This window comes from Malurus melanocephalus, unplaced genomic scaffold (assembly GCF_030028575.1).
Source record: "Malurus melanocephalus ecotype Western Australia unplaced genomic scaffold, MMel_1.1 scaffold_66, whole genome shotgun sequence".
Taxonomy (NCBI): domain Eukaryota; kingdom Metazoa; phylum Chordata; class Aves; order Passeriformes; family Maluridae; genus Malurus; species Malurus melanocephalus.
The window spans coordinates 132,193-153,712 of record NW_026623298.1 but is presented as its reverse complement, the minus strand read 5'-3'; the positions used below and the strand labels follow the sequence as shown (position 1 = coordinate 153,712).

General features: G+C 35.4%; 1 protein-coding gene across 1 annotated transcript in view; it reads left to right on the top strand.

The window, feature by feature from the left end:
• Positions 1-21,520, top strand: part of DACH1 (dachshund family transcription factor 1) — a gene marked incomplete at its 3' end in the record, with an annotated part of 315,599 nt that overhangs the window by 169,234 nt on the left and 124,845 nt on the right. Inside the window, exon 3 of the mRNA XM_057366519.1 lies at positions 13,175-13,336. Within this exon, the coding sequence (XP_057222502.1) occupies positions 13,175-13,336 (162 nt within the window). The remainder of the gene's footprint in view (positions 1-13,174; positions 13,337-21,520) is intronic.

The following is a 21,520-nucleotide window of genomic DNA, read 5'->3' as shown; positions in this document are numbered from 1 at the left end:
TGGACATTGTGAACACACAGGATGAGAAAAAGTAAGCTAATACATGGTGAAGTACACTGTGTTAATGGCATTCTGCAGATATAATTRCTTCAGTAAACACTTGTGTGAAACACTCAGTGAAGGATTGATTTGGGGAGAGACAGCACAAAGGTAGGAGCTAGGAAGTAGACCGAAGTTATTTTTTTTATTTATATGGCAGCTTGAAATAAAAAATTTTCATTAAAATGTCTCTGTTATAAAATGCTAAGATTATGGTGAGTTGATGCTGTAGTTGATTGGATGTAAAAAATATTTGATTGTCTTGTTAAAATTGATGTTTCATAGAATCACAAAATGATTTGTCTTGAAGGGGACCTCAGAGTCCATCTAGTTCCAACCMCTCTGCCATGGACAGGGACACCTCCCACCAGACCAGGTTGCTCAGAGCCCCATCCCTCCTGGCACTGAACACCTCCAGGGATGTGGCATGAACAGCTCCTCTGGGCAATCTCTTCCATCACCCTCATAGTTTAAAMTTTCTTCCTAATACCTAATCTAAACTTACCCTCTTCAACTTAAWGCCATTAACCCCTGTTCTGTCACTACATGCCCATGTAAAAAGTCCTAACCAGCTCTTCTAGCCCCTTTAATTACTGGAAGGTGCTGTAAGGTCTCCCCGGTGTCTTCTCCAGGCTGAACAAGCCCAACTCTCTCAGCSTGTCTTCATAGGAGAGGKRCTCCAGCCCTCTTGATTGTCTTCAAAACCCACTCTGGACTCACTCCAGCAGGGCCATGTCCTTTGTGTGTTGTGGGCCCCAGCTGAACAGGGTGCTCCAGCTGGGGTCTCACAGGAACCCAGTAGAGGGGAGATATCGCTTCCCTCARCCTGCTGGCCATGCTTCATTTGATGCAACCCAGGATACAGTTGGATTTCTGGGGTTGTGTTAGTTTGGTGAGGAATGTCAACTGTTCATTTAGGAGATTGGAAATATGAATCCATCCAAAATTCCTGTATATCATCAACATTGTAGCAGGCAATCTTTTTTCCATGCACCGAAACATTTTATAACTAATTTTGTATTTCATGCTCTTTGATATGAAGAATATCAATCACTTATGCTTGAATGGTAGCGGTTCCTGGTGAAAGTAGAACTTTTACTAATATTCACTGAAGTTTTCCTGCAAAGTAAGCTTTCTTAGAAACAAAAAAGAGAGTGGAAAAAAATAACTTGTAAATATTTTTCTTCAAAAACATGGCTAGTTGGAGCAACACAATATTGCCTCTTTTGAAATGTGTTAGCTGTAGTTGAGAAGGGCAGGATGTCAACAGCAAAGAAAGAAAAATGTAAATACAACTGCATTTACACACAGAAATTTGATCATGGTGCTACRTGGTGCATATGTGAATGTCTCTGCAGACGATATGCCATCCTTATTAAATATTGTTGCTAGAAGGACAGAATTCCTTCCAAATTCATCTGCCTTTATTACATGAAACCTCACTGCATAACACACACACACATATATATATACACTTACGAATATGGTTAGTATGCAACTTAGATGAAACAATTCTCCTGTGGCCTGTTATCACCATAGAAAATCTGTTTCGATAGATGGAGGAATTACTCTTTTTCAAGCTTGGCAAAGAAATACAGCACGTGACTAATACAACCAATTGGAGAATGGAACAAACAAAGAGAATGCTAGAAATGTCTCACAAACTTCTTAGCGCACTGGCAGAAGAAAATTTTCGTAATGTTTTGGGCTGTTAGTGCATCACAGAATTAAATCTGACARTAGGTCTGCATCCTTTCAAAAGCAATTTCTGTGTTTTAATATGTCTGAGGTACTGATTAAGAATTCAATTTTAAAGAAACTCAGCAACTTAATATAAGAAATTGCATGAAATCCAGTCATCTTCTTTCCTGTAAATTTTATGCATTGCATAGATATGTATTCAGAGCTAATACATTCTTCACTTTGGATAATATCCACCAGCTCTTTGGGCTATCCGGTGACAAAYATTGATTATAACCAGTGTTTTATACTTGCAGTCTTCTTAGTTATCTGTATGTCTTCCAAAGTGACTGCAGGTCAACATTAGTATCAAATTATTAGAATGATGGGCTGATTTTTAACATAAAGTAAAAAAAAAAAATGATCCTGTTCCATTTTCTTTTCCCCAATTATTCATACTAAAATTTTGTCTAGGAGTTACTATGTTGAAGACCAGTAATATCTAGAAAATGCTAAAGAGATACATGTACGCTACATGGGCTATGGATATTAAAAAAAAAAAAAAAAGAAAAATTCAATTGGACTGTTGATGCTTTCATTGTTACATATTGAGGTTGCATCTTGTAGATGATTAAAGTCAGATTACTTGTAGTTGGGATAAAAATAGTGAGTTATTACCCAGACACTAATTAAATTTTTGCCAGTTATTTCTATTACTCACTCGGTGCTAAATATGTAGTCCATCTTGCCAATCTGAATGTCACATAAGTCTAAAACTTGGAATTTAGCAATGATCAGAAAGAAGGTCATAACCCAGGGGGATGASAAATTAGAAAGCACGTGTCCCATCTCACACTTGTGCGAATGTTGAGAAGGTGGAGAAGAGTGATTTCCAGTAACAGATTTGTGAAAATCCAAATCTGTTGATATCYTATTCATTAATGGCTGAAGAAAAGACTAATTAAATTATCTGATGCATATTATAATGTAGTTCTCTCTACAAAATGTGGAAATCTGTGAAGTAACTGTTGTCATATTTTGTCATTTGGTGGACAGTTCCAAGTTGAGGATCATGGTAACATAAAACCTTTTCTTTCATAAAGTATTGTTATCAATGAACATATAATGTCTCCTTTGCAGAGCATATCGTGAGGACTTCTCAGGTTTCTGCCAAATAGAATGTTGAGGCTCTCTTATGCTTGCTTATTTGATGACCTCTGAATATTTATTCATAATATGYTAGACAGAGGTACCAATCAGTTGTTGTCTTCAAAGAATATGCCTTTTGGGAGTCACACATATGATCATGTGTGTAAATCTGAATTTACAAAGGTCTCCAGTTCTTTATAATATAGAGCTGCAAATATGCCAATATGGTTGGAACTGTAGAAAAGCTACTGCATATTTGTTTTCCTATTACAATCAAGTACAGTAATAAAGTATATGTTATAATACCACACTTTCCTTTTAACATCATTAACAGCCTTCAGATGTTTAATTTTGTGTAACAGGCAATTCTGAAGTACAAAACAAAAGTATTCTATTGAATAAAGTTCAGTTGAATGAAGATCACTGAACACTCTGGCTGTAAAAAATTCCCTTGATTTGAGGTAATAATTTGGCCTCAGAATAAAAAAAAAAAAAAAAAAAAAAAAAAAAAAAAAAAAAAAAAAATCCTAGCTTTTAAGGTTGGAAAAGAGCTCCAAGTTGATCATATCCAACCTTTGACCAAACACCACCATGCCCACTAAACCATATCAAAAAGTTCCACATCTACTCACTTTTTGAACACTTCCAGGGACAGCGACTCCACCACCTACCTGGGGAGCCTGCCCCAATGCTTAACCACTTTCAGTGAACAAATTTGTCCTAATATCTGTGCTTTGATAAAGTGCTGGGCCACAACACAAGCGCACATCGTGCTCCTTGTTTGTACTGCGCCATCATTTATATTGAAAAGTGGTGCCATCATTTATATTGTGCCATCATTTATATTGAAGACCGTGTCTTCAAATGGGACAGGCCACCAAAAAACATTCACCTAAGGCTTGGTCAGCACCCAGGGTGCTCCCTGTGGGATTTAGCATTCTGTTACTTTGTGCACCAAGTAGAGCATAAAAGTCAGAGAGGGCTGTCTATGACAATTGACTGCCTTTTCATCTGAAAAAGGGACTACACAGTGTTACCTGTGAGTCATTATCACAGCTACTTTGTACAGTATCACAGTTCTGCATCACAGTACAAATTCTGCTATCACTGTRCTGTAGCAGTACATTTAGCCCCATGCCTTGCCTCTGGCACAGAGTAATGCATAATGGATCTGACAAAAACTTAAAAAAGAAAAGAAAAAAAAAAAGAGAGCCCCAAAGCCACAGTGCAGCTATTGAAGTTACAACACTGCTAGTGAATAAAAGAATGAAGAAGGAGAGAGGAGTCTCCTGACCCTTACAGGTGAATTCTTTGCATTCAGAAATGTGAAAATTCTCYTGCTCAACTTGCTGTGTTAAAACAAGGGTATATATGTCTTGAAAGAACCAGTGGATGTCTGGGACTTTCTTCCACTGTTATATTGACTTTTGTCTTTTTAATGCTTGGCACAACCTGCTTTGCACACAGCAAACAGAGCGAGGTAATTAAAAAAACAGTTACAGAATTTGTTAATGTATATTGTATTATAAGGGTTTCTTTTTGGGGGCAATATCTACTTTAGAGCTAAATACAACAAAACAAGATCAAAGTTGTTCTTTAAAGACATTTTAGGGGTTTTTTAATATGGGTAGTATATTTTTACTTTATTATAGTCCAGTGGAAACTTTATTTGAAGCATCTTGAARCAGTAGCTCATATTTTAGAAGTTTACTGAAGGTCTACTGCCCTAATCAGCAGCTGTGATAATATTTCATCTTAGCTAAAGTCCTGAATTCTTTGCCTTCTCTTTTCATGACTAGGAATAATGCTATTTTCATTTTCTGGGCATAGCAGGAGCCTGAAATAAGTCTGTAGCTGACTATTCTTGTGCACCAGAAGTGAGAATCTAATCGTTCTTTCTTTGGGCGAAACTGTTGCTTTAGGACCAGAGCAATAAAGGCCACAAAGGCTTTGATAACACATCAACTAAATATTAGTGGGCCGTTTCTCCAGTGTGTGGATGCAATGCAGAGAACAGAACCCTCTGGGGGCACATCCATCCCACCAGAAGGCTATCAAAGCTGAAATTGCACCATTTTGGTCAATTTTTGCACAGCTAAAATCTCGTTTTGTTCTGAATTCGTTCTGGTGCCACAAATACTTGCACACATGAATAAGTTAAACTTGACTCACATGATTGGGCATGTGGACTACAGTGAGTCTATGGGAAAGAATTTGGCAGTTTTGTTTGCAAGGCTGAGCTTGGAAGTTTTAGGGAGACATATTTCCACGAGGCCATCAGACTGCCTCAGCAGTGTTTAGATATTAGTTTAATCAAAGAACTGTGTGCCATTACCCCAGGATCTGTGTCAAGCTGTGGATTAGGTTTATAAAAAAAAAAAAAAAAAAAACTACAAAAGCTCCTGCTGGTTGAAAGATTATGAGTATTTAGCTACATTACTGCTGTTACAAGCATGAACACGTCTTTTCAGTATTTTTGAATTGTAGCACTGTTTCAATTAATTAGTTGTGTCCATCTAGTTTTAAATTGGACTAAAGTTAAAGGCTAAGGTTTTTTTTTTAAATACTGCTGGTCTTATTGTTTTTGACTGTATAACTTAAATTCTAATACAAATCTCTAAACTGGTCCCAAAGAGTATGTCAATAAAAGACATTGCAGTTAGTAAAATCTAAGAACACTAAATGAAGAAAATTCACAGAGCACCAATAAGCACCAGTAACTGTCATTATGTTAAACCTTTTAATTTCTCCTAATAGCAAGAATGGTATTGTGAGATAATGCACACAAAAAGAAGAAAAGAACTTCTGTTTGTAAAAAGTGCAGGGAAGTTGTTCCCATAATAAGTCATTCTATTAAAGAAGAGCCATTATTTCACTCCAGCAATGCAAATGTAAAACAGAAAGTCTTTCAGGAACCAACCATCATTGTTAGCATAATATATTGTTAGTATATATATGTTTTGCCTTCCCACTTTTTTTTTTCTTTTTTGGAACTGCATGCTATTCAGTTAAAGAGATTGTGGATCAGGATTTGACACTTAAGGAAAAGTATTTTTTTATATTGTTCAAAGCTGACCTCTGCTTTTAAAAGGCTTGATCTGCACTTTTTCATCTGTTTAGAAGCATACATTTTTGGTTAAGAAWTTGAAGACAATCTCTTTGTCTTTTTCCTAAGCTGGGGAGGTTGAGATAAAAAAGAATGCCTCCTTTAAAAGTCACACATGGCTGTAATTTAAGATTTTTTTTTTTACCTCATTGTCCATAACAGTTGAAAGAAACCTTCAATGAAAGTTTATTAACTAGGCCAATGCCTGAGGCAATAAAGGTTCATTTATTACCAGTTTCTTGGCTGTTTTTCTTCTTCTATTTTTCCGTTAAACTCATAGTGTAAGATAATACTTCACAAAATTAAACCTTTGACCTTCTCTGGAGTTAAGTCGCCTTTGATTAGATAAAGTAACAATTTATGGTCCAGCATGAGGTTGCACATGAAATGAATAATGCAACAGAGTGAATGAGAACTGAGAATCTATTGCTTTTGAAAAGATGACTGTTGTTTAAGAAAGAATGTTCTCYCTTAATTGTATTGTATTGTTGCTGTGTGCATTCCAGTAGGATTTTAAACTGTTGCTGAAAACTGCAGTATAACCAGGCAGTTATGCAACATACATTGTTTAATTCTGTCACAATTGCACCAAGCCAAAAATAAATTCATAGATTACAAAACCCCATGAAGCTGTAACCGTTAGTAATTTGTTGTGGTATTTGAAATGCACTTTGTGATTTCACTTTTTACTCTTTAGTACACAGGAATAAATCCACTAGAAAGAATAACTTCATGGAATGTAAATCAGCCAGTTCCATAAATGGTAAATATTAGTGATAAAATAATTCCACTTACACATTTGTTTAAGCATCATTGAACCTGCTAGTAGATATATTTAAAAAATGAAGTCTTAATGAAACAAGAGGACTCTGCTGTTTTCTGCATCAATGTTTTATTTTTGCAACTGTATTCTTAATTGTGGAGGAACATATTAAGYAGAAAGATTTTTAGGTTTGAAGACTGCTGTGGAAATTTAGGTCTTTTGCTTGTTTATTTTAAATGCTGTACCCAGGCCTCCAAATTCATATTGCAAGTTAGGAGTAGTTTCAGGAAAAAGGTCTGATTAGACTGATGAACAACAGATGGTTTGAGCTTCACATACACTGGTTTTCTCCCMGTGCAAGATTGTCAGTTTCAGTTTAGTTGCATCAGTCTAAACCATGGATTATTTTTTCCCTAAGTATTACTGCTTAAACAATATGTAAAGTGCAGTTATTTTACTATTTTTATTTTTTTCCATCAATATGACACTTTTAATAATAGCCCTTTATCTGGATGAGCAGTTTATGCTGAACCAYTCTAGCTGATCAGGCAAATACAGCTAGGGGGACCAGACCAGAATTTTTTCAATTATCCCAGAATAACAGGTAATGAAATATTTAGGGTATACCAAGCTTGTTGTGTTGGATCAATCCAGACAGCTTAACAGAAATGAGGATTCTAGATAACTGAGATTCCAGACCTACATGATACATAAAGAATTCTTCTAGTGAAACTCAGTATATTTTAACAGAACATTATGGTGTAGTCTGAAGTTCTCCTTTCTGCAATCCAGTCTATGTAATCAGACCTCTGTCCTCCTGCAGATTGCTTTCCCCTTCTTGTTTTATGTATCACACTATATAAAACACTCATTAGATCAGAGACTAAGGTTAGGATCCTATTTCGTTCGAAATAACTAGGCAGAACGTAATAAGCTACCAAAATCTTGTACCTGAACTGCTGAAACCCATGAAACCAGTGCAATAACCTACAATGATCGGGGTCAAATCCTAGGAGGTAACCCTGCCTTTCTTTCTCAGGCAGACTTTTTTCAGATGTTAGTAGRAATTCTGCCCAAGTAAGAACCACAATATGAAATCTGGTATTAAATCAAGAAAGGGCTTGAATTATTTTCATCYCAGTACCATTGAAATAAACTAGAAGAAAAAGGATTAAGCATTAATTTGAAATAATGAAAGGAGTTCTTTCAGAATTGAGATGAGATTTGGACCTCCTCCCATGCAGTGAGTAAAGCATTTCTGCAGAATKAAGTTTCCAGCAAATAAATGAAATTAAATGAAACACACTGCTGACAGTCATATTTTGCTTTTCTGCCTGCTCTGTGATGACAAAGGTAAAGTTTCCTGAAAATGTTGTTGAAGTCCTAAATGAGGAGGTTGTGTAAATACATACATATTACTGAATTTTCTAAGTACCCCTATATATATAAATAAAATATAAAGTAAGCTAATAGTTGCATTAAGGGAATTATTAATTATTTATTGGAATTCCTATCTTAGGCATAATTATATGAAGAGAGTAAAAAGTGAATTAAGGTCAATCATTTAAATAATTTTGTAATTTGTCCCAGGATGAAGTTTAGGCATACAATTAAAAAATGTGTGTTTTGAGTCATATTCAAGGCTGAAAAAGTTACACTCACAGGTCCTTTCCTATTTTGCTTCACAAATACGTTGTGTTGTAAGCTGCTCACACCATCAAAACTGAAAGTTTTAAGACCTTTCTCTTAAGGCAGGCAGGGATGTGATTTAGTGCCCACCAGTAATTCGTATACATTTCAAAAATCTGCCATGATATATGACAGCTCTCTCAGGGACTCTGCTTTTAAAACAAAATTGTTTTCTGAAGATGCTGTGGTTTTTTTGTCATTGTTTTCTGTTTCGTTCACTCATTTTTCAGCGTTAGAGACCACACATACTGGGCATACTTCTGGTCTCATTCTCACCCACGAAATTCTGACTTCAGTCGAGTTGCACGGGTGTAAATTAGACTAGGACTTGGCAGGAGAAAGCTTATGATTATATTTGGCAGAGACAGCAGGCTGCAACTTTATTAACATAATTAACAGCTACAAACACACCCAACAGGCCAAAGTAATCTAGTGACAGAAGAGAGAAGGTCTTAGTAGGAAAGGATCCTTTGCGCTCTCTTTTGGTGTTCTGCTTCTTGTTCCTGAGTTCCTCCTAAGGCTTGGCGAGAGTTCAATTGAGCTGTAATTCAAATTCATACAGCTCCTGCAAGACACCTTGAACAGACTTTTGCTGATGAGTCTATAGGAACTGTCAGCGATACGGAGATTACTTCAGAAGCGTGATGGTTGAATCGAACTTTACTTTCTGATGTTTTGCTTTTTGAATTAAATTGTTGGACAAGATTAATTGCACGCAGTAAGAGATTTAAATGAATGGCTTTATAAAGCATTAAAGTTCTAAGTATGTCACATGGGAAAAAAGCTGTAAGGTTTAAATGAATAAATGTATTTAATGCATAAAATGTCTAGGCTAATTTTTTAATTCCTTTACTAACATCTTTTATTGAAAAACCATACTTTATTCATCCATCTTAGTTATACTGCTGCGGTTGTGGTAATTTAATATTCCTGCTCTTTGCTAATCTTCTGGTTCAACAGAAGTAAACAATAGGTTTCATAAATTAAAAATACGCTCTTCAGAACATGCTTCTAAAGATAAAAAACAAGGCTGTAAACATTTATGACTGAAACAAACTAGATTGTTCAAATACTGCCATGATGTATCATGTATATCAATATGGCACTGATATCAGTTAGAATGCAAACAAGGTTTTAAATGATGTGCCCCTTCATTTCAGCTGGAGAATCCGCTTTACACCATCTGCCTATCAGATGGTTAGGAACCAGGACTGCGTATTAATGCCACATGTTCGATTTTCATTCCTCTTGTAATGGTTAGATTCATATTGCTAATAGCTGTGCATGAGCACTGTCGATGAAATTTGTGTGACGATGGAGTGATGAGATATTTATAAAGCTGCCTGTCTCACTGCATAATCAGCAGGAAGAATGCCAGACATAAACAACTTATCAATTTCAGAATATTAATGACAGCTACCATTGACTTTAATCCATTGAATATTTTGGCCAGGATACTTTTTAACTGCTCAAATAAATATTTGTAAAGAATAAAATATACCTATGTGGCTATTTGGTGTGATCCTTATTTCTTTCATTTCGGTTGCCTTTATGGGTTACATTTGGTTGTCTCATTTTTAGATATATCATTTCTGTAATGAAGTGTGAACATTGGAAATTCCTTGGCTACTTAATATGAGAGTAAATTGATATGAAATCATGTTTACATCAAAAGACTTTTTCAAACAATAAACTTAAAAAAAATTCCAAGTATTTCCCTGGGTATATGCCCATARTGGGACTTTAAAACTTAGTATTTTAAAATATGCATATAGATATATAGYAGTGCATTAACTTCTTCTGCTTATAACATATGTGGCTGCCTATAGTAGGGAGAAAAGAAAGAGAAAGTGGGCCCTGTGCTAAATCTTTGGGTTGTACCACACCCCAGTACACCACAGTGCCCCACTGATTCTAAAGCAAGTGGCCCTGATAACTGGCTTTGGGCCTTCCTTGACTTTTGCTTTCCTATATCGTCACAGTCAGGTGATAGGAAAAAGTAGCAGTGAAGGAGAAAATGTGCTTGCTGTAAKCTGGAACTGCTGTGAGGAACAGCACAGAGTCAGAATTCTGGGTGTTATGCCTTACATTTCCCCCCTAACTTACACCAGTGCTTATACGAGATGCACATTTCAGATTTGTATGGTTCCCATTAATTGCTGCATAGCAAAGTAATAATTTCAATCACTTCTGTGGTTATATAAGAGAAGGCAATGAATTATTAGTTTAATTTCTGCTTTTTCAAATTATCACTTATTACCACAAGCATTACTTTGCTAAAATCATACTACATAAGTAAGCAATTTGTATTTTAGTTTTTCCCTAGTTTATTCCCTATCCAAAGAGAAGCACTAAGCATACCTTTTACTTTTTTTTTTTCTTTCTTTTTTTTTTCACATTTTGTAGCAAAAGAGAGTTTTTGTTTGAGGAGTTCTGCATCCCGTTTTTTTTTTTTTTTCTTTCTTTTTTTTTTCACATTTTGTAGCAAAAGAGAGTTTTTGTTTGAGGAGTTCTGCATCCCGATCATTATCCCAGTGAAACATAATAATTACAGGTGGGCTCTCAAGTCCTTTGTCCATCATCTGTTTACTATGTAATTTACCCCAATACTTGGAAGCACTTAAAAACTTCCAGAAGTGTAGAAGTGTAGTCACAACCAAAAATTTGGGGCCTGCTGTTTTAGTCATTGGATATAATGTAYTGGAATATTCCTCCAAAAGATTGTTCTTTAGAAATTCTTTCAGTGATGTATACATATATTAAAAAAGGAAGTATAGGTTATTGTGTTTTGTAATGAGCACCGGATGCAAACCAAAGTTCAGAGGTGCATCATCCCTTTTTCTGTGGCCAAATTTAGGGACTGTAACCAAATTTGAATAATGTATGGCTTCATATCCTTCCTCTAAGGTAAAAATATAATTGGAAACAATCCATGTTATTGTCAATACCTTTTTAAAATCAGAACATGCACAATTTGTAATAGTAGCAGAAGCTAAAATAAAGTAAATCCTCATATTTATCCACCTTCTGATCTATTCTTGGCTTTTGGTACATCTTCTACCTGAAGCAGCACTTTTCTTAAGAATATTGATCTGTAATTATCACTTGGTCAGTAATTCTCATTATGCTTGGAGGTGTTAGAAGTCATCCTGCGAGGAGGGTCAGGAGGCTGAAACCGTTTGCTAATCTTTATGTGGTCATGCAAAGAAATAAGGAAAAACAACCTTTGTCAAAAAACAATATATTCAAAGGCACCTCTTATGCCACCTCATAGATTTCTTGATGTCTGCTCACCTTCTGCTTTTTCCCTCCTGGACTTTGCCGTCTGTCCCTCCCCATCACTAGCCAAAAACATGGCAAAAGTGAACTTGTTTTCCATATAAGGAGTCAAAGGAGACAACAAGAGACCCTGGGAAGCAATAGTGATAGCAATATTTACCTCAACAACCTGAGATTATTTACTAATTTGATCTTTCCTGCTAAATTGCACTCTTCCTATGCTAGACAGCAGCCTTGGCCCACTAGAATAGTAAATTGTGGAGTTAGATTCTCTTGAGATCCATAAGACACTTCACACCTCTCAGAGTAGCTGAAAATCAGATGAGCAGGCACCTTTAAACTAATTACATGGAGTTTTTCAAGCCTTCTCCACAGAGCAAGAATCTTGATTCAAAATGACTGAGGGTCTCTTCTTGCGGCATCACAGGTGGAGGGCCGAGAGTGCATCTTTGCATTAAACTCACCGGCTTTATTGCTTTCTCTTTTATTTCTTACATTAGTTCTCAGTCATTTCCACCTCTGTCCCCTGCATCAGTCATGTGGGGGAGGCAGCTCTTGTGCAGTTTTGACACTGGCTTCTCTCTGCTGTCACCCAGGCTGGGGCAGAGGGTCTGGGTGGGGCAGCAACAGGCCTTGGGGACCACAGAATAATTGCCCTACCTCAGGGAAGAAGGCAAAAACTGATGCTTATGACTTTGATTAAAGGCTGTATCTAATTTTGAGTTTTGAAGGTATTACTGGACCGGTTCTCCAATTGCTCTTGACAAAAAATTTCCTGGGTTTGTAGAACATTGTTGTAAATGGCTGGATGGCAGAAACTTGATTTGATTGGAAGAGCACTGACTTGCCCACAGGTGGCTTTGGGATTGGTATTAAATGGGTTAATAATTCCTTTTCTCACTGATAAGCACCTTAATGCCTTCAAGTCTGGGGAGAGCAAAATAAAGTATTTTACCAACGTTTTCCATTACTTTCTTCTAGAGATGCTTCCTAGAACAACTACATCTCTTTGCTGTTGTGTATGAAATGAGAAATGTCTCAGTTCTGTCATCTGTTACTCATAAATAGAAATTATAGACCAGTTTTTTCTATTTTCTTTAACATGTCAAACATTAGAGATCTAAAGTGGTTCTTTGTTTCTTAGTACAGTTACGTACATGTTCACCTCTCCATAGTCAGACACTCAGGATGCCATTTTGCAGCCAAATTAGATTTTTGGCTGCATGTATTTATAGCTACAGCTAGTTTTGATTGTATTGTGAATGCACTTAAAGTTTAGATCGATGTATAGGAGTAATTCTCTAAATATGRTGTGAAACATTTTACTTGAAAAAGTTGATAGTTTTCAAATACACGAGAAATAATACTCTGCAGTGTTTTTATGAAACAAGCATGAAGGAATAACAGTCCCTACAATAATGGAGACTCATAGAATAATGAATATTAAATTTTTTCATACTTCTTTGCAGGTCTGACAGCAGCAGCTGCAGCAGCAGCAGCTGCCACCAATGCTGCCATAGCAGAAGCAATGAAAGTGAAAAAAATCAAATTGGAAGCTATGTCCAACTATCATGCAAATAATAACCAGCATGGAGCAGAYTCTGAAAATGGAGATCTGAATTCAAGTGTTGGTAAGTTTCAGACACAGCATTGTTATATGTCCATAATACTGGGGTATTTTAATCAAATGGTGATCTTTCTGAACTTCCTTCTGAAGTYCTTGATTTAGTGTAAAAGGTTGCATATTTATTTTCCTTTTCTTAATGTTTTTAGTTTTATTTGGTATCTGACCTTTACACCAGCATTCAGTGTTGTTACTATTACAAAAACATTCTTTTCTTCACAGGCTACTTTTGCAGACTCCAGTTAATATTTTTCATGAAAGAAAGTGGTTTGATTGCTTAGAGTTCATTTTTCAAAGTACAGGTGGAGTGACAGATGATGGTGTCAAAGTGAAATTTAACAATGTCTCCTGCTCAGTGTGCTGGGTATCGACTTTAGGTAATTCAGAACACAAGCTTGAAAGCAAAATATTTCATACTTTCATGTGCCCTGTGACAAAAGGAAAACATACATACACAATAAATTTTGCCATGCTCTGCAGTTCCTATCATATTTTACTTTAATAAACACGTTCTTAAAATGTAGTTAACATTTTTTTCCATTTCTTAAACAGCCATCAGCARCTCTTGTTCTTTCTCAAAAAAGAATTGTTTCAGTGTACTTTATTCATTTGTTTGGACAATTTGTTTTGCTAAAGCATACTTCAAAGCTAGCATAACTTTTTGTTGTTGTTGATTAAATCTTTAATCATCTGTGTGTCTCTGCTGTAAAATGTTTTGTTATGCCATTTCATTGTATTGGATCCTTTTATCATGTTGAGACAGTATTAACTCAGCAACAGAAATTCAATGACAGAGGTACGTTCAGAAGACTGCAGGGAAGATTGGTGTATASTGGAATAAAATGGCTTCAGATAGGCTTTTTTGTTTTTGTTTTGGCCCTTTGTCTGCTTTATTTATTTTTGTTTTTCATTTTTCATCTTCTAAATGCATTTGGAATGAATCTTAGAGAGCATGTACTGGCCTTAAATAAATATGTGATCGTGARCAGTGTTTCTGTGCAGTTCAGTAGGCATTGATAGGGTATTATTTAGAAATAATATGAATTGCAGTTCAAAGAACAGGTTCACCTAGGCACATGCTATTATAAATAACAACAGTACAWATGCTTTACTGCATAAGGAGTTCATGTGATTGGTTTTATTTTCCTTTTAAATAAAGTCTTTAAAAATGCCTCTCTGATGGTGAAGAWAATAGTCTTAAATTGTGTGTGAGTACTCAGATACAAATATGCAGTCACTCGARTACTAGTGTAAAGATTGTTCTCTTGGAGAGGAAACAAGAGAGGGTAGAGAGCAGGTGTCTGAAATCTGGGAGCAGGAGATAGGTACACATGGAGTGGAGGGACCATGTGGCCTCTAGTGCGCTGGGAGAAAAGTGAAGTGATGAGAAAGGGTGAAAAGTGTAAATGCAAACTGAGAAGATAAAGAGTGTGTGCTAGAACTGGAAGCTAGTTTAGATTTTTAGGCTTAGGTGAATGCATGATGTGAAATAAAACATTCACATACTGGTTTGTGGAGCTGCTATTCTGCTTGGCAGTTCTAGTGAGAAATCACATGTGCATCCGTGGAGATGGAAAAGTTAACAGGTAATCAACATCTAAACCACACAAGTGTTTATAGAAGAGTGGATAAAAGGAACTTCTGAACTTCCTCCGAATAAAAAAGAAAACTATCTATTTTGAAATCATTCCATGAGGCACAATTTAGATAACTAATATGCTCTTACACAGCCTAATCATTTTCCCTATTTAAGAAAATATATTCTAGCTATTTTAGTAAGGCAAAGTTATCGGAGCAGGATTATTTATTGTCATTGTCAAAATTTCCTCTCAGCCACTTAACTTACTTGTTAGCTTGAGTTAATTTCCCAATTTAACTGAATGAAGAATTGAGTTAATTTTGTTCAGAAAAAATGGCTCTTCTGAGTAGAGTGAATAACTTTGCACTTGTCTCCATTCCTTGAGGAATGGTTCTGAAAATACAGTTTGCTTGTCTGTGCACCCTGTCGTGAGCTACACCCGTCATACAGAGGATTTCTCAAAAATAGTTTGCTATTATTTGTTTCTTTTATAGTGAACCCTGTCTAGTTCCAGTGTTGGGTCATGCATACGGAATCAGAGAAGTGATTCCTACTGCTGTAATGTCAGGGAATTATTGGGTTCATCAAGAGTTAAGTTCTTTGTTTATTAGTTGCATTTTTTAAAATTAGCACACTGTATTAGCTTGACAAGAACTCATATTTCAAAGGTGTTGCTTTGTACTAGGTGTGTATTCTTCTCCATTTTTTTCAGATGTTTGTTTATGTATTTTCAGATAAATATTATCAAGTCCGTATACCATGAATGTTTTAAATTGTGGYTTGCTAGGCAAGAATATGAAATATTACATTACTGAATGTTGACAGAAGGAAAGAATAAAACAAAAGCAAACAACCTGATTTTAGTTTACATTTTAAATTAGGTTATGYACCTGACCAAACTGAAAAGGAACAAATGATCCAACCTAAAAGGCTAAAAGCTTAACTGATATGTCTCAGCCATATGTAGCAGGCATTATGGTGTGCGTGGATCGATCATCCTGTGCATCCTGTGCACCAGTGCCTAAATAAAAGCATAATAATAAAATAAGGAGTCTTATTTTATTTATCTTATCTTGTTTACTTGTCAGGTTTACTTCTGAATTGTCTTGCTTTTTGGTTTTAATCAAATGTTTAATGCAAATTACARAAGTAATTTTTGTAGTCAAATGTTGTATAATTATACAGAGCACTACACAATTTTATTAACTTGGTCCTTTGAAGCAATGGCCAAAAGGTTAGTGAGTGAAGGGAGTTAAAGGAAGCTAATGATACTAGTAAGTAATTATTTTATATCCCTCAGTTTTGCTGGTAACCTTGAGCTTGCATCCTCCCACCAGAATTATCATTTTAGAAGGGGTGAAAAAAAAAAAAAAAAAGAAATTACAGAGGAATCAGAGTGAGGTATTAGCACACTGAGTAAAATATATGGCTGCAACGCCTTTCTCCCCCATCCACAATCAATTGGATTCTTTTAGTTTAATATTTACTTGCTAAGATGAGATGCTAGTCTGCATGGTGATAAACAGTCTGCTACTGGCATCTGAAGGTGACCTGTCAGTTCATATGGACAAATCTCCTGCTTACTGAAATGTACAAAATAAATCATTAAAGCAGGCAGGTGCTCATTCCCAGATTTAAATCACCATAGATTTATGATTTGAATTAATGCTTCATTTGGTCATAGAAATAGATGCTGAGACAAATGATATGCAGTGGTTGGGGCTTCCATACTGTAGCCATCCTAATATTGATTACTGAGATGTCTTTGCAATCTCTTGTTTATATCAAGTACTGTCTTGTGACAGCTTGGCTGATATGAGCTACATTGCAGATAAGAAGGAAAAATGTCCTGGGTTCTTTTTAGTGGCAATTCTGCATACAACACACAAGGTAGATAAATTATTGGGGTTTTGTTTAAAAAATGAGTTCTGTGGGGCAGCAAAAGAAAAAGAAAGATTATGCTGTGTGTTAGTGGTTTATTTTTTTGTTGGATTTTTTTTTTTTTTTTTAATTAATTGCAGGATGAAAAGAAAGAGAGTGGCAAGGTCAAATTTTAAATTTCACTGGTGAGGTTCTACTCTTTGTCAKATTAACATTTTAGTGTAATATTAGGACCATTTGTATGTTTACCATATGATGCTCTGAAGCAATGGATTGGTAAAGCATCTCAATTGTTTCCTTGCTGCTTAAGTACTTACTGCCCTGCTGTCCTACTTCATTAACCTGCAGTAGCAAAAGATAAAAGCCTTTGAAAATAAATACCTTTTTAAAGCTATTTCTGTGAGGTAGAGTTTGCTATCTATAACTTGGTAGGAAGTGAAGAACAGTCCGTATACTTTTGCTTCCCGAACATTTTATAAAATGAAAACACTATGCATACACTTTAGGGAATACTCAAAGGATTTGTTAAGACCTTTGCCACTTGCTAAAATATGACTCATAAAACTTGTAAACAACTATCAACAATAGTAAATTACTTGCTTAGTAGGAAATGAGTTCATATCTATTCAAAATGCAATCTCAAAACAGATGTCCCAAGAAAATGTCATTGTTTAAACCACATTCATACAAAAAAAATGCTATTATTTCTTTAAGGAAGTGAAGCAATCATGAAGACTTTGGTGTTTTTAGTTTCTAAACACAGTTAGGAAATACAAGGCAACATTTTACACTTGGCTAGCATGTTAAGCCATAAACAACCACAAAATGTGTTGAAAATTAAGAGATTTTCTTGGCATGTTAGGTTTCCTCTTCATCTGCATTACCTAGCAATATTTGAAATTGTGAGACAAACACAAGGCTTCCTGTGATGTGTTGTTCAAAAGTAATGATTGCTTGTATCCTATTCTTTTTTTTTTTTTTTTCATCCAGAATCAGAGATAAAATGATTTAGGTGAAATTATTTTTCTCTGGTGACCTTGCCCAATAATAGTACAGTACAAAATGCAGTAATTTCCTTTTTCTAAACACACGTGTCTATTTTAAGGSAAAGAATTACTTTTATGGTTTCAGGAAAAAGTCTTGGAGACCTTGAAAAAGCAAATAAAAGGAAACAGAGAATGCAGGCCACTGAGCACAGCTCTGCAGTTGCACATCTGATTCTCTGCCTTGGCAATGTTAATGAACCTCAAATCCTCCCTATAATTAGATGAGGGAATTGCTTATATTTTCAAACAGATGATGCTGCTGTAATGAAACGATTGACAGGGAACTTAAAAGTGTCTACAGTAGTCATTTAGTTTCCGGGTTTTGGGTTTGGAGGTTTTTTTTTCCTTTTTTTTTTTTTTTTCCTTTTTTATTTTTTTTTTTTTTTTTTTTTTTTTTTTTTTTTTTTTTTTAAAAGAAGATTGGCTGTAGATACAGGTCCTGGGAGAGGTAGTAATTTACACAGAATGCTATGACAGATTTTTTTTTCTTTTTTTTTTTTTTTAATGTAAAAGAAGATTGGCTGTAGATACAGGTCCTGGGAGAGGTAGTAATTTACACAGAATGCTATGACAGGTGTCTTTGTATAGCATGGAAATAAAATGGAAGATAGAGGAATGATGGGCAGRTATGGCAATTTTTTGGGAGGGGGTGTCCTGTGCTTATTCTGCTTGGGTTCTTTAAAAGGGGCCGAGACTCAAGAGATGGATCCGGATTGAGTGCACAGCTGTAACTGCTGATGAGCTAATTGCTCCTTATCTCTCAGCCCCATTCATCTTCATTTTTTACCAATTACTGAGAATTATCTGTGTTCTCAGTTGGATATGAGAGTTAATCCTTTTTGGTTAAGCTGGCAGTACTGTGAGCAGATTCCAAATCATAGGGTGAAAAAGCCAGAGCAAGCTTGTTCTCAAACTCTCTCCAGTTCAATGACAGTATCACTAGTTCATAAGAATTTTTCTATTGTTTAACAGATTAAACACTGATTTTTTTTTTTATTTTTATTTTTTTTTTTACTTTTATACTATTATTAATATGTATTTTTCTTTTAGTGTAAACTGAATGTGTATATTCCTAGGTGGATGGATGTGTTCCCTTTCTAAAAGTATTCACTTGCAAAAATGAAAATAAGATAAACATTAACTTCAGACCAGAAGGATTCTTTGCAGAATGGCAGTGTTTATTGTGTGATACATAACACTTCTTTTAATGACAAGACTGTGCATGCAAGTTTGACATCATGGGACATAAGACAAATGCTTGTCAGTGACTGATACCTACTTTTGTAAATTTGTTTGAGATCTGTGGGTGAAAAGTGCTGTCTAGGTGCTTGCAAAAGCATAATCATACAGCCTTAAGGACAAATGTGCTATGTTGAGCACATCGTATTTCAAGCTAAAGGAATGCTTTCATAAAACTGTGCTTTGGGAACACACAGAATACCAGAAACAGATCATTTTGTTATAATCAGGTCAGTAAGCTTTTTTCCTAGAATTTTGCTTGTCATGGGAAAAAAAAATCTTGCATCTTACAGCTAAAATGTATTGTTTGTCTGTCAACCAAGAATATAATTTCTCCATACCGGCTTCCCTAGCCTTTAATTGGTGATAGTTAAATTTGCTAAACAAGGCAACAAACTGGTTGTTATGCTCTGAACACCAGTTAGTAAATTAGGGGAATTATTACCAAACATTCAGCATTTCATGTTGGAAGGTCAGTTGTGTTATAACAGTTCCCTCACTTGGATTAAATCCTCACTTCAGTGAGGATTGGCATTTGCATCTGAGTCACCTTAGACTCCACAGACAGCAATAGGCAGTTGTAGGGGTGATCCATCTCGTCCTAAAGTAGATGGCAAAAGTAGATCAGATAAATTGCACCTTACAAGTGCTTAGTCATGCGACTACTGAGTTGTAGTTACATAAAGAAAGTTAAATGAATGAATCTCACTCTCAATGCATGCAATTAATATTTTCTGGAATAAGGTTTGAAGATTTGAAGGAGTTAACAGGTCTTTTCCAAGACAGTAATACAGTAATGGCAAAATAGTGCCTGAGGCACTGTGAAATAGAAAAGAAAAAGAAATAAATCTACTCTTCAGAAAGACCAGGTGAGAAGTTTAACTATTGACACAGAAAACTATTTAGATATAAATATACTCACAAGTTTTTCTGAGGTATAATGCTTCTGAAAAGAGTGATTTTACCTACATGAAGCATACAAGAGAATAAAACTTCTAAAACTGCAGGAGTAAAAGGTTCTGGTGTGACATTTGTGCTCTGGGTTTGCTATGAAGCTGTATTGAGTTCATGGCAAAATCTACATTAATAAGTCTATCTTGTCAGCAAGATTTAAAAAAAAAAAAAGGCTATTTATGATGTTTGATSACATTTACTTTATTTCCTGCTCCACGCAAGATAATTCTAATTGGATAAATAGTTGGATAATTTAATCTCCAATGTGATTTATTTTTAATATGCATACTTCATTGTTATGGCCATTTTTTCTTTTTATTAATGTCTTGTATGAAACTAATGGAATTGTTAAGCTTTCATTCAGCTTTGTTTCATTGTTATTTGTTATCTACAATAAGTATACTAAAATATGATATTGTGGATGTGCGAGGTTAAGAAATACAAGTTTAATACACAGCTCATTTTGCTAAGTAGTTATGATAGCATATAGGATCATCTTCCATAAATATTAATTGGAACCTGYATTTTAAAAAGGAAGCACTAAACTTTGTGCTTACTAGTTAACTTTTAAAAAATAATGTCTGGGGTGGAATAAGAGACAAGTTAACATATCTCTCACATGAGAATTGACTTTTCATCCTGAAAGTATGTCTCTTTCCTGTGTTACAGACATGTAAATATGCTATATTATGTATATAAATATTTTCTCTATAGTTATATAGATATTAAAGAAATGAAGAATTTTTTCATTCATGTGCCAGACAAAGGACTAAATAGAGCTTTGYTTATTTTGGGACAGAATTAAAAATGTGTGTCCTTTTCTGGCTGATGTGTATGTTTCAGAGTGATGTGARCTAGGCAATATATATTTTTGTGCTAAAAGTACCTTGATAATATTGAATCAAGGGAGGTTTTGTTTAATCAGAATATCCTCAGGAGGAATAAAGGTGTGCTTTCTAGAGACTAAGGCTGTATTTGCACATGTATCATGCCTGCCTGTGTCTATGTTCAAAGGAGCATTTTTGGAGTTTCTCCAGGTAATGGGAAAGGCAACCATAGGGCCCAAGTCAGGCATCTACTGTAAGAAATTTTGTTAAATTGAGTCTGTGCATGTAGAAAATTGTGTACTCTGGCGGTTCTTAAAAACTCCATTTTATAGGTCCTTTCCCATCAGCAATGTCAGCGGGATGTACATGTRGATACATTGCCCTTGTCTCAGAGTTTGCATTCAAGCCTTAGAGCTTCAACTTTTTATGATCAGGAAATCCATTAACACATCTATGTGATAAAGCAGATAAATGAGGACCATATTGCTGCAAAAATCAGAATGGGAAATCACTACCTCTTTTATGTGGAAAGGGCTAATGTGTACAGAAGAGGGAGGGAGCGAGCAAGGGGAGGATGCAGTCCTGTGTAAGAGGCAGTCGGCAGTTTGTCCTAGAGGTCAGAATTTCTTCTTGTTTCTTTTAAGCTCTTCATGTGATGATAGAGG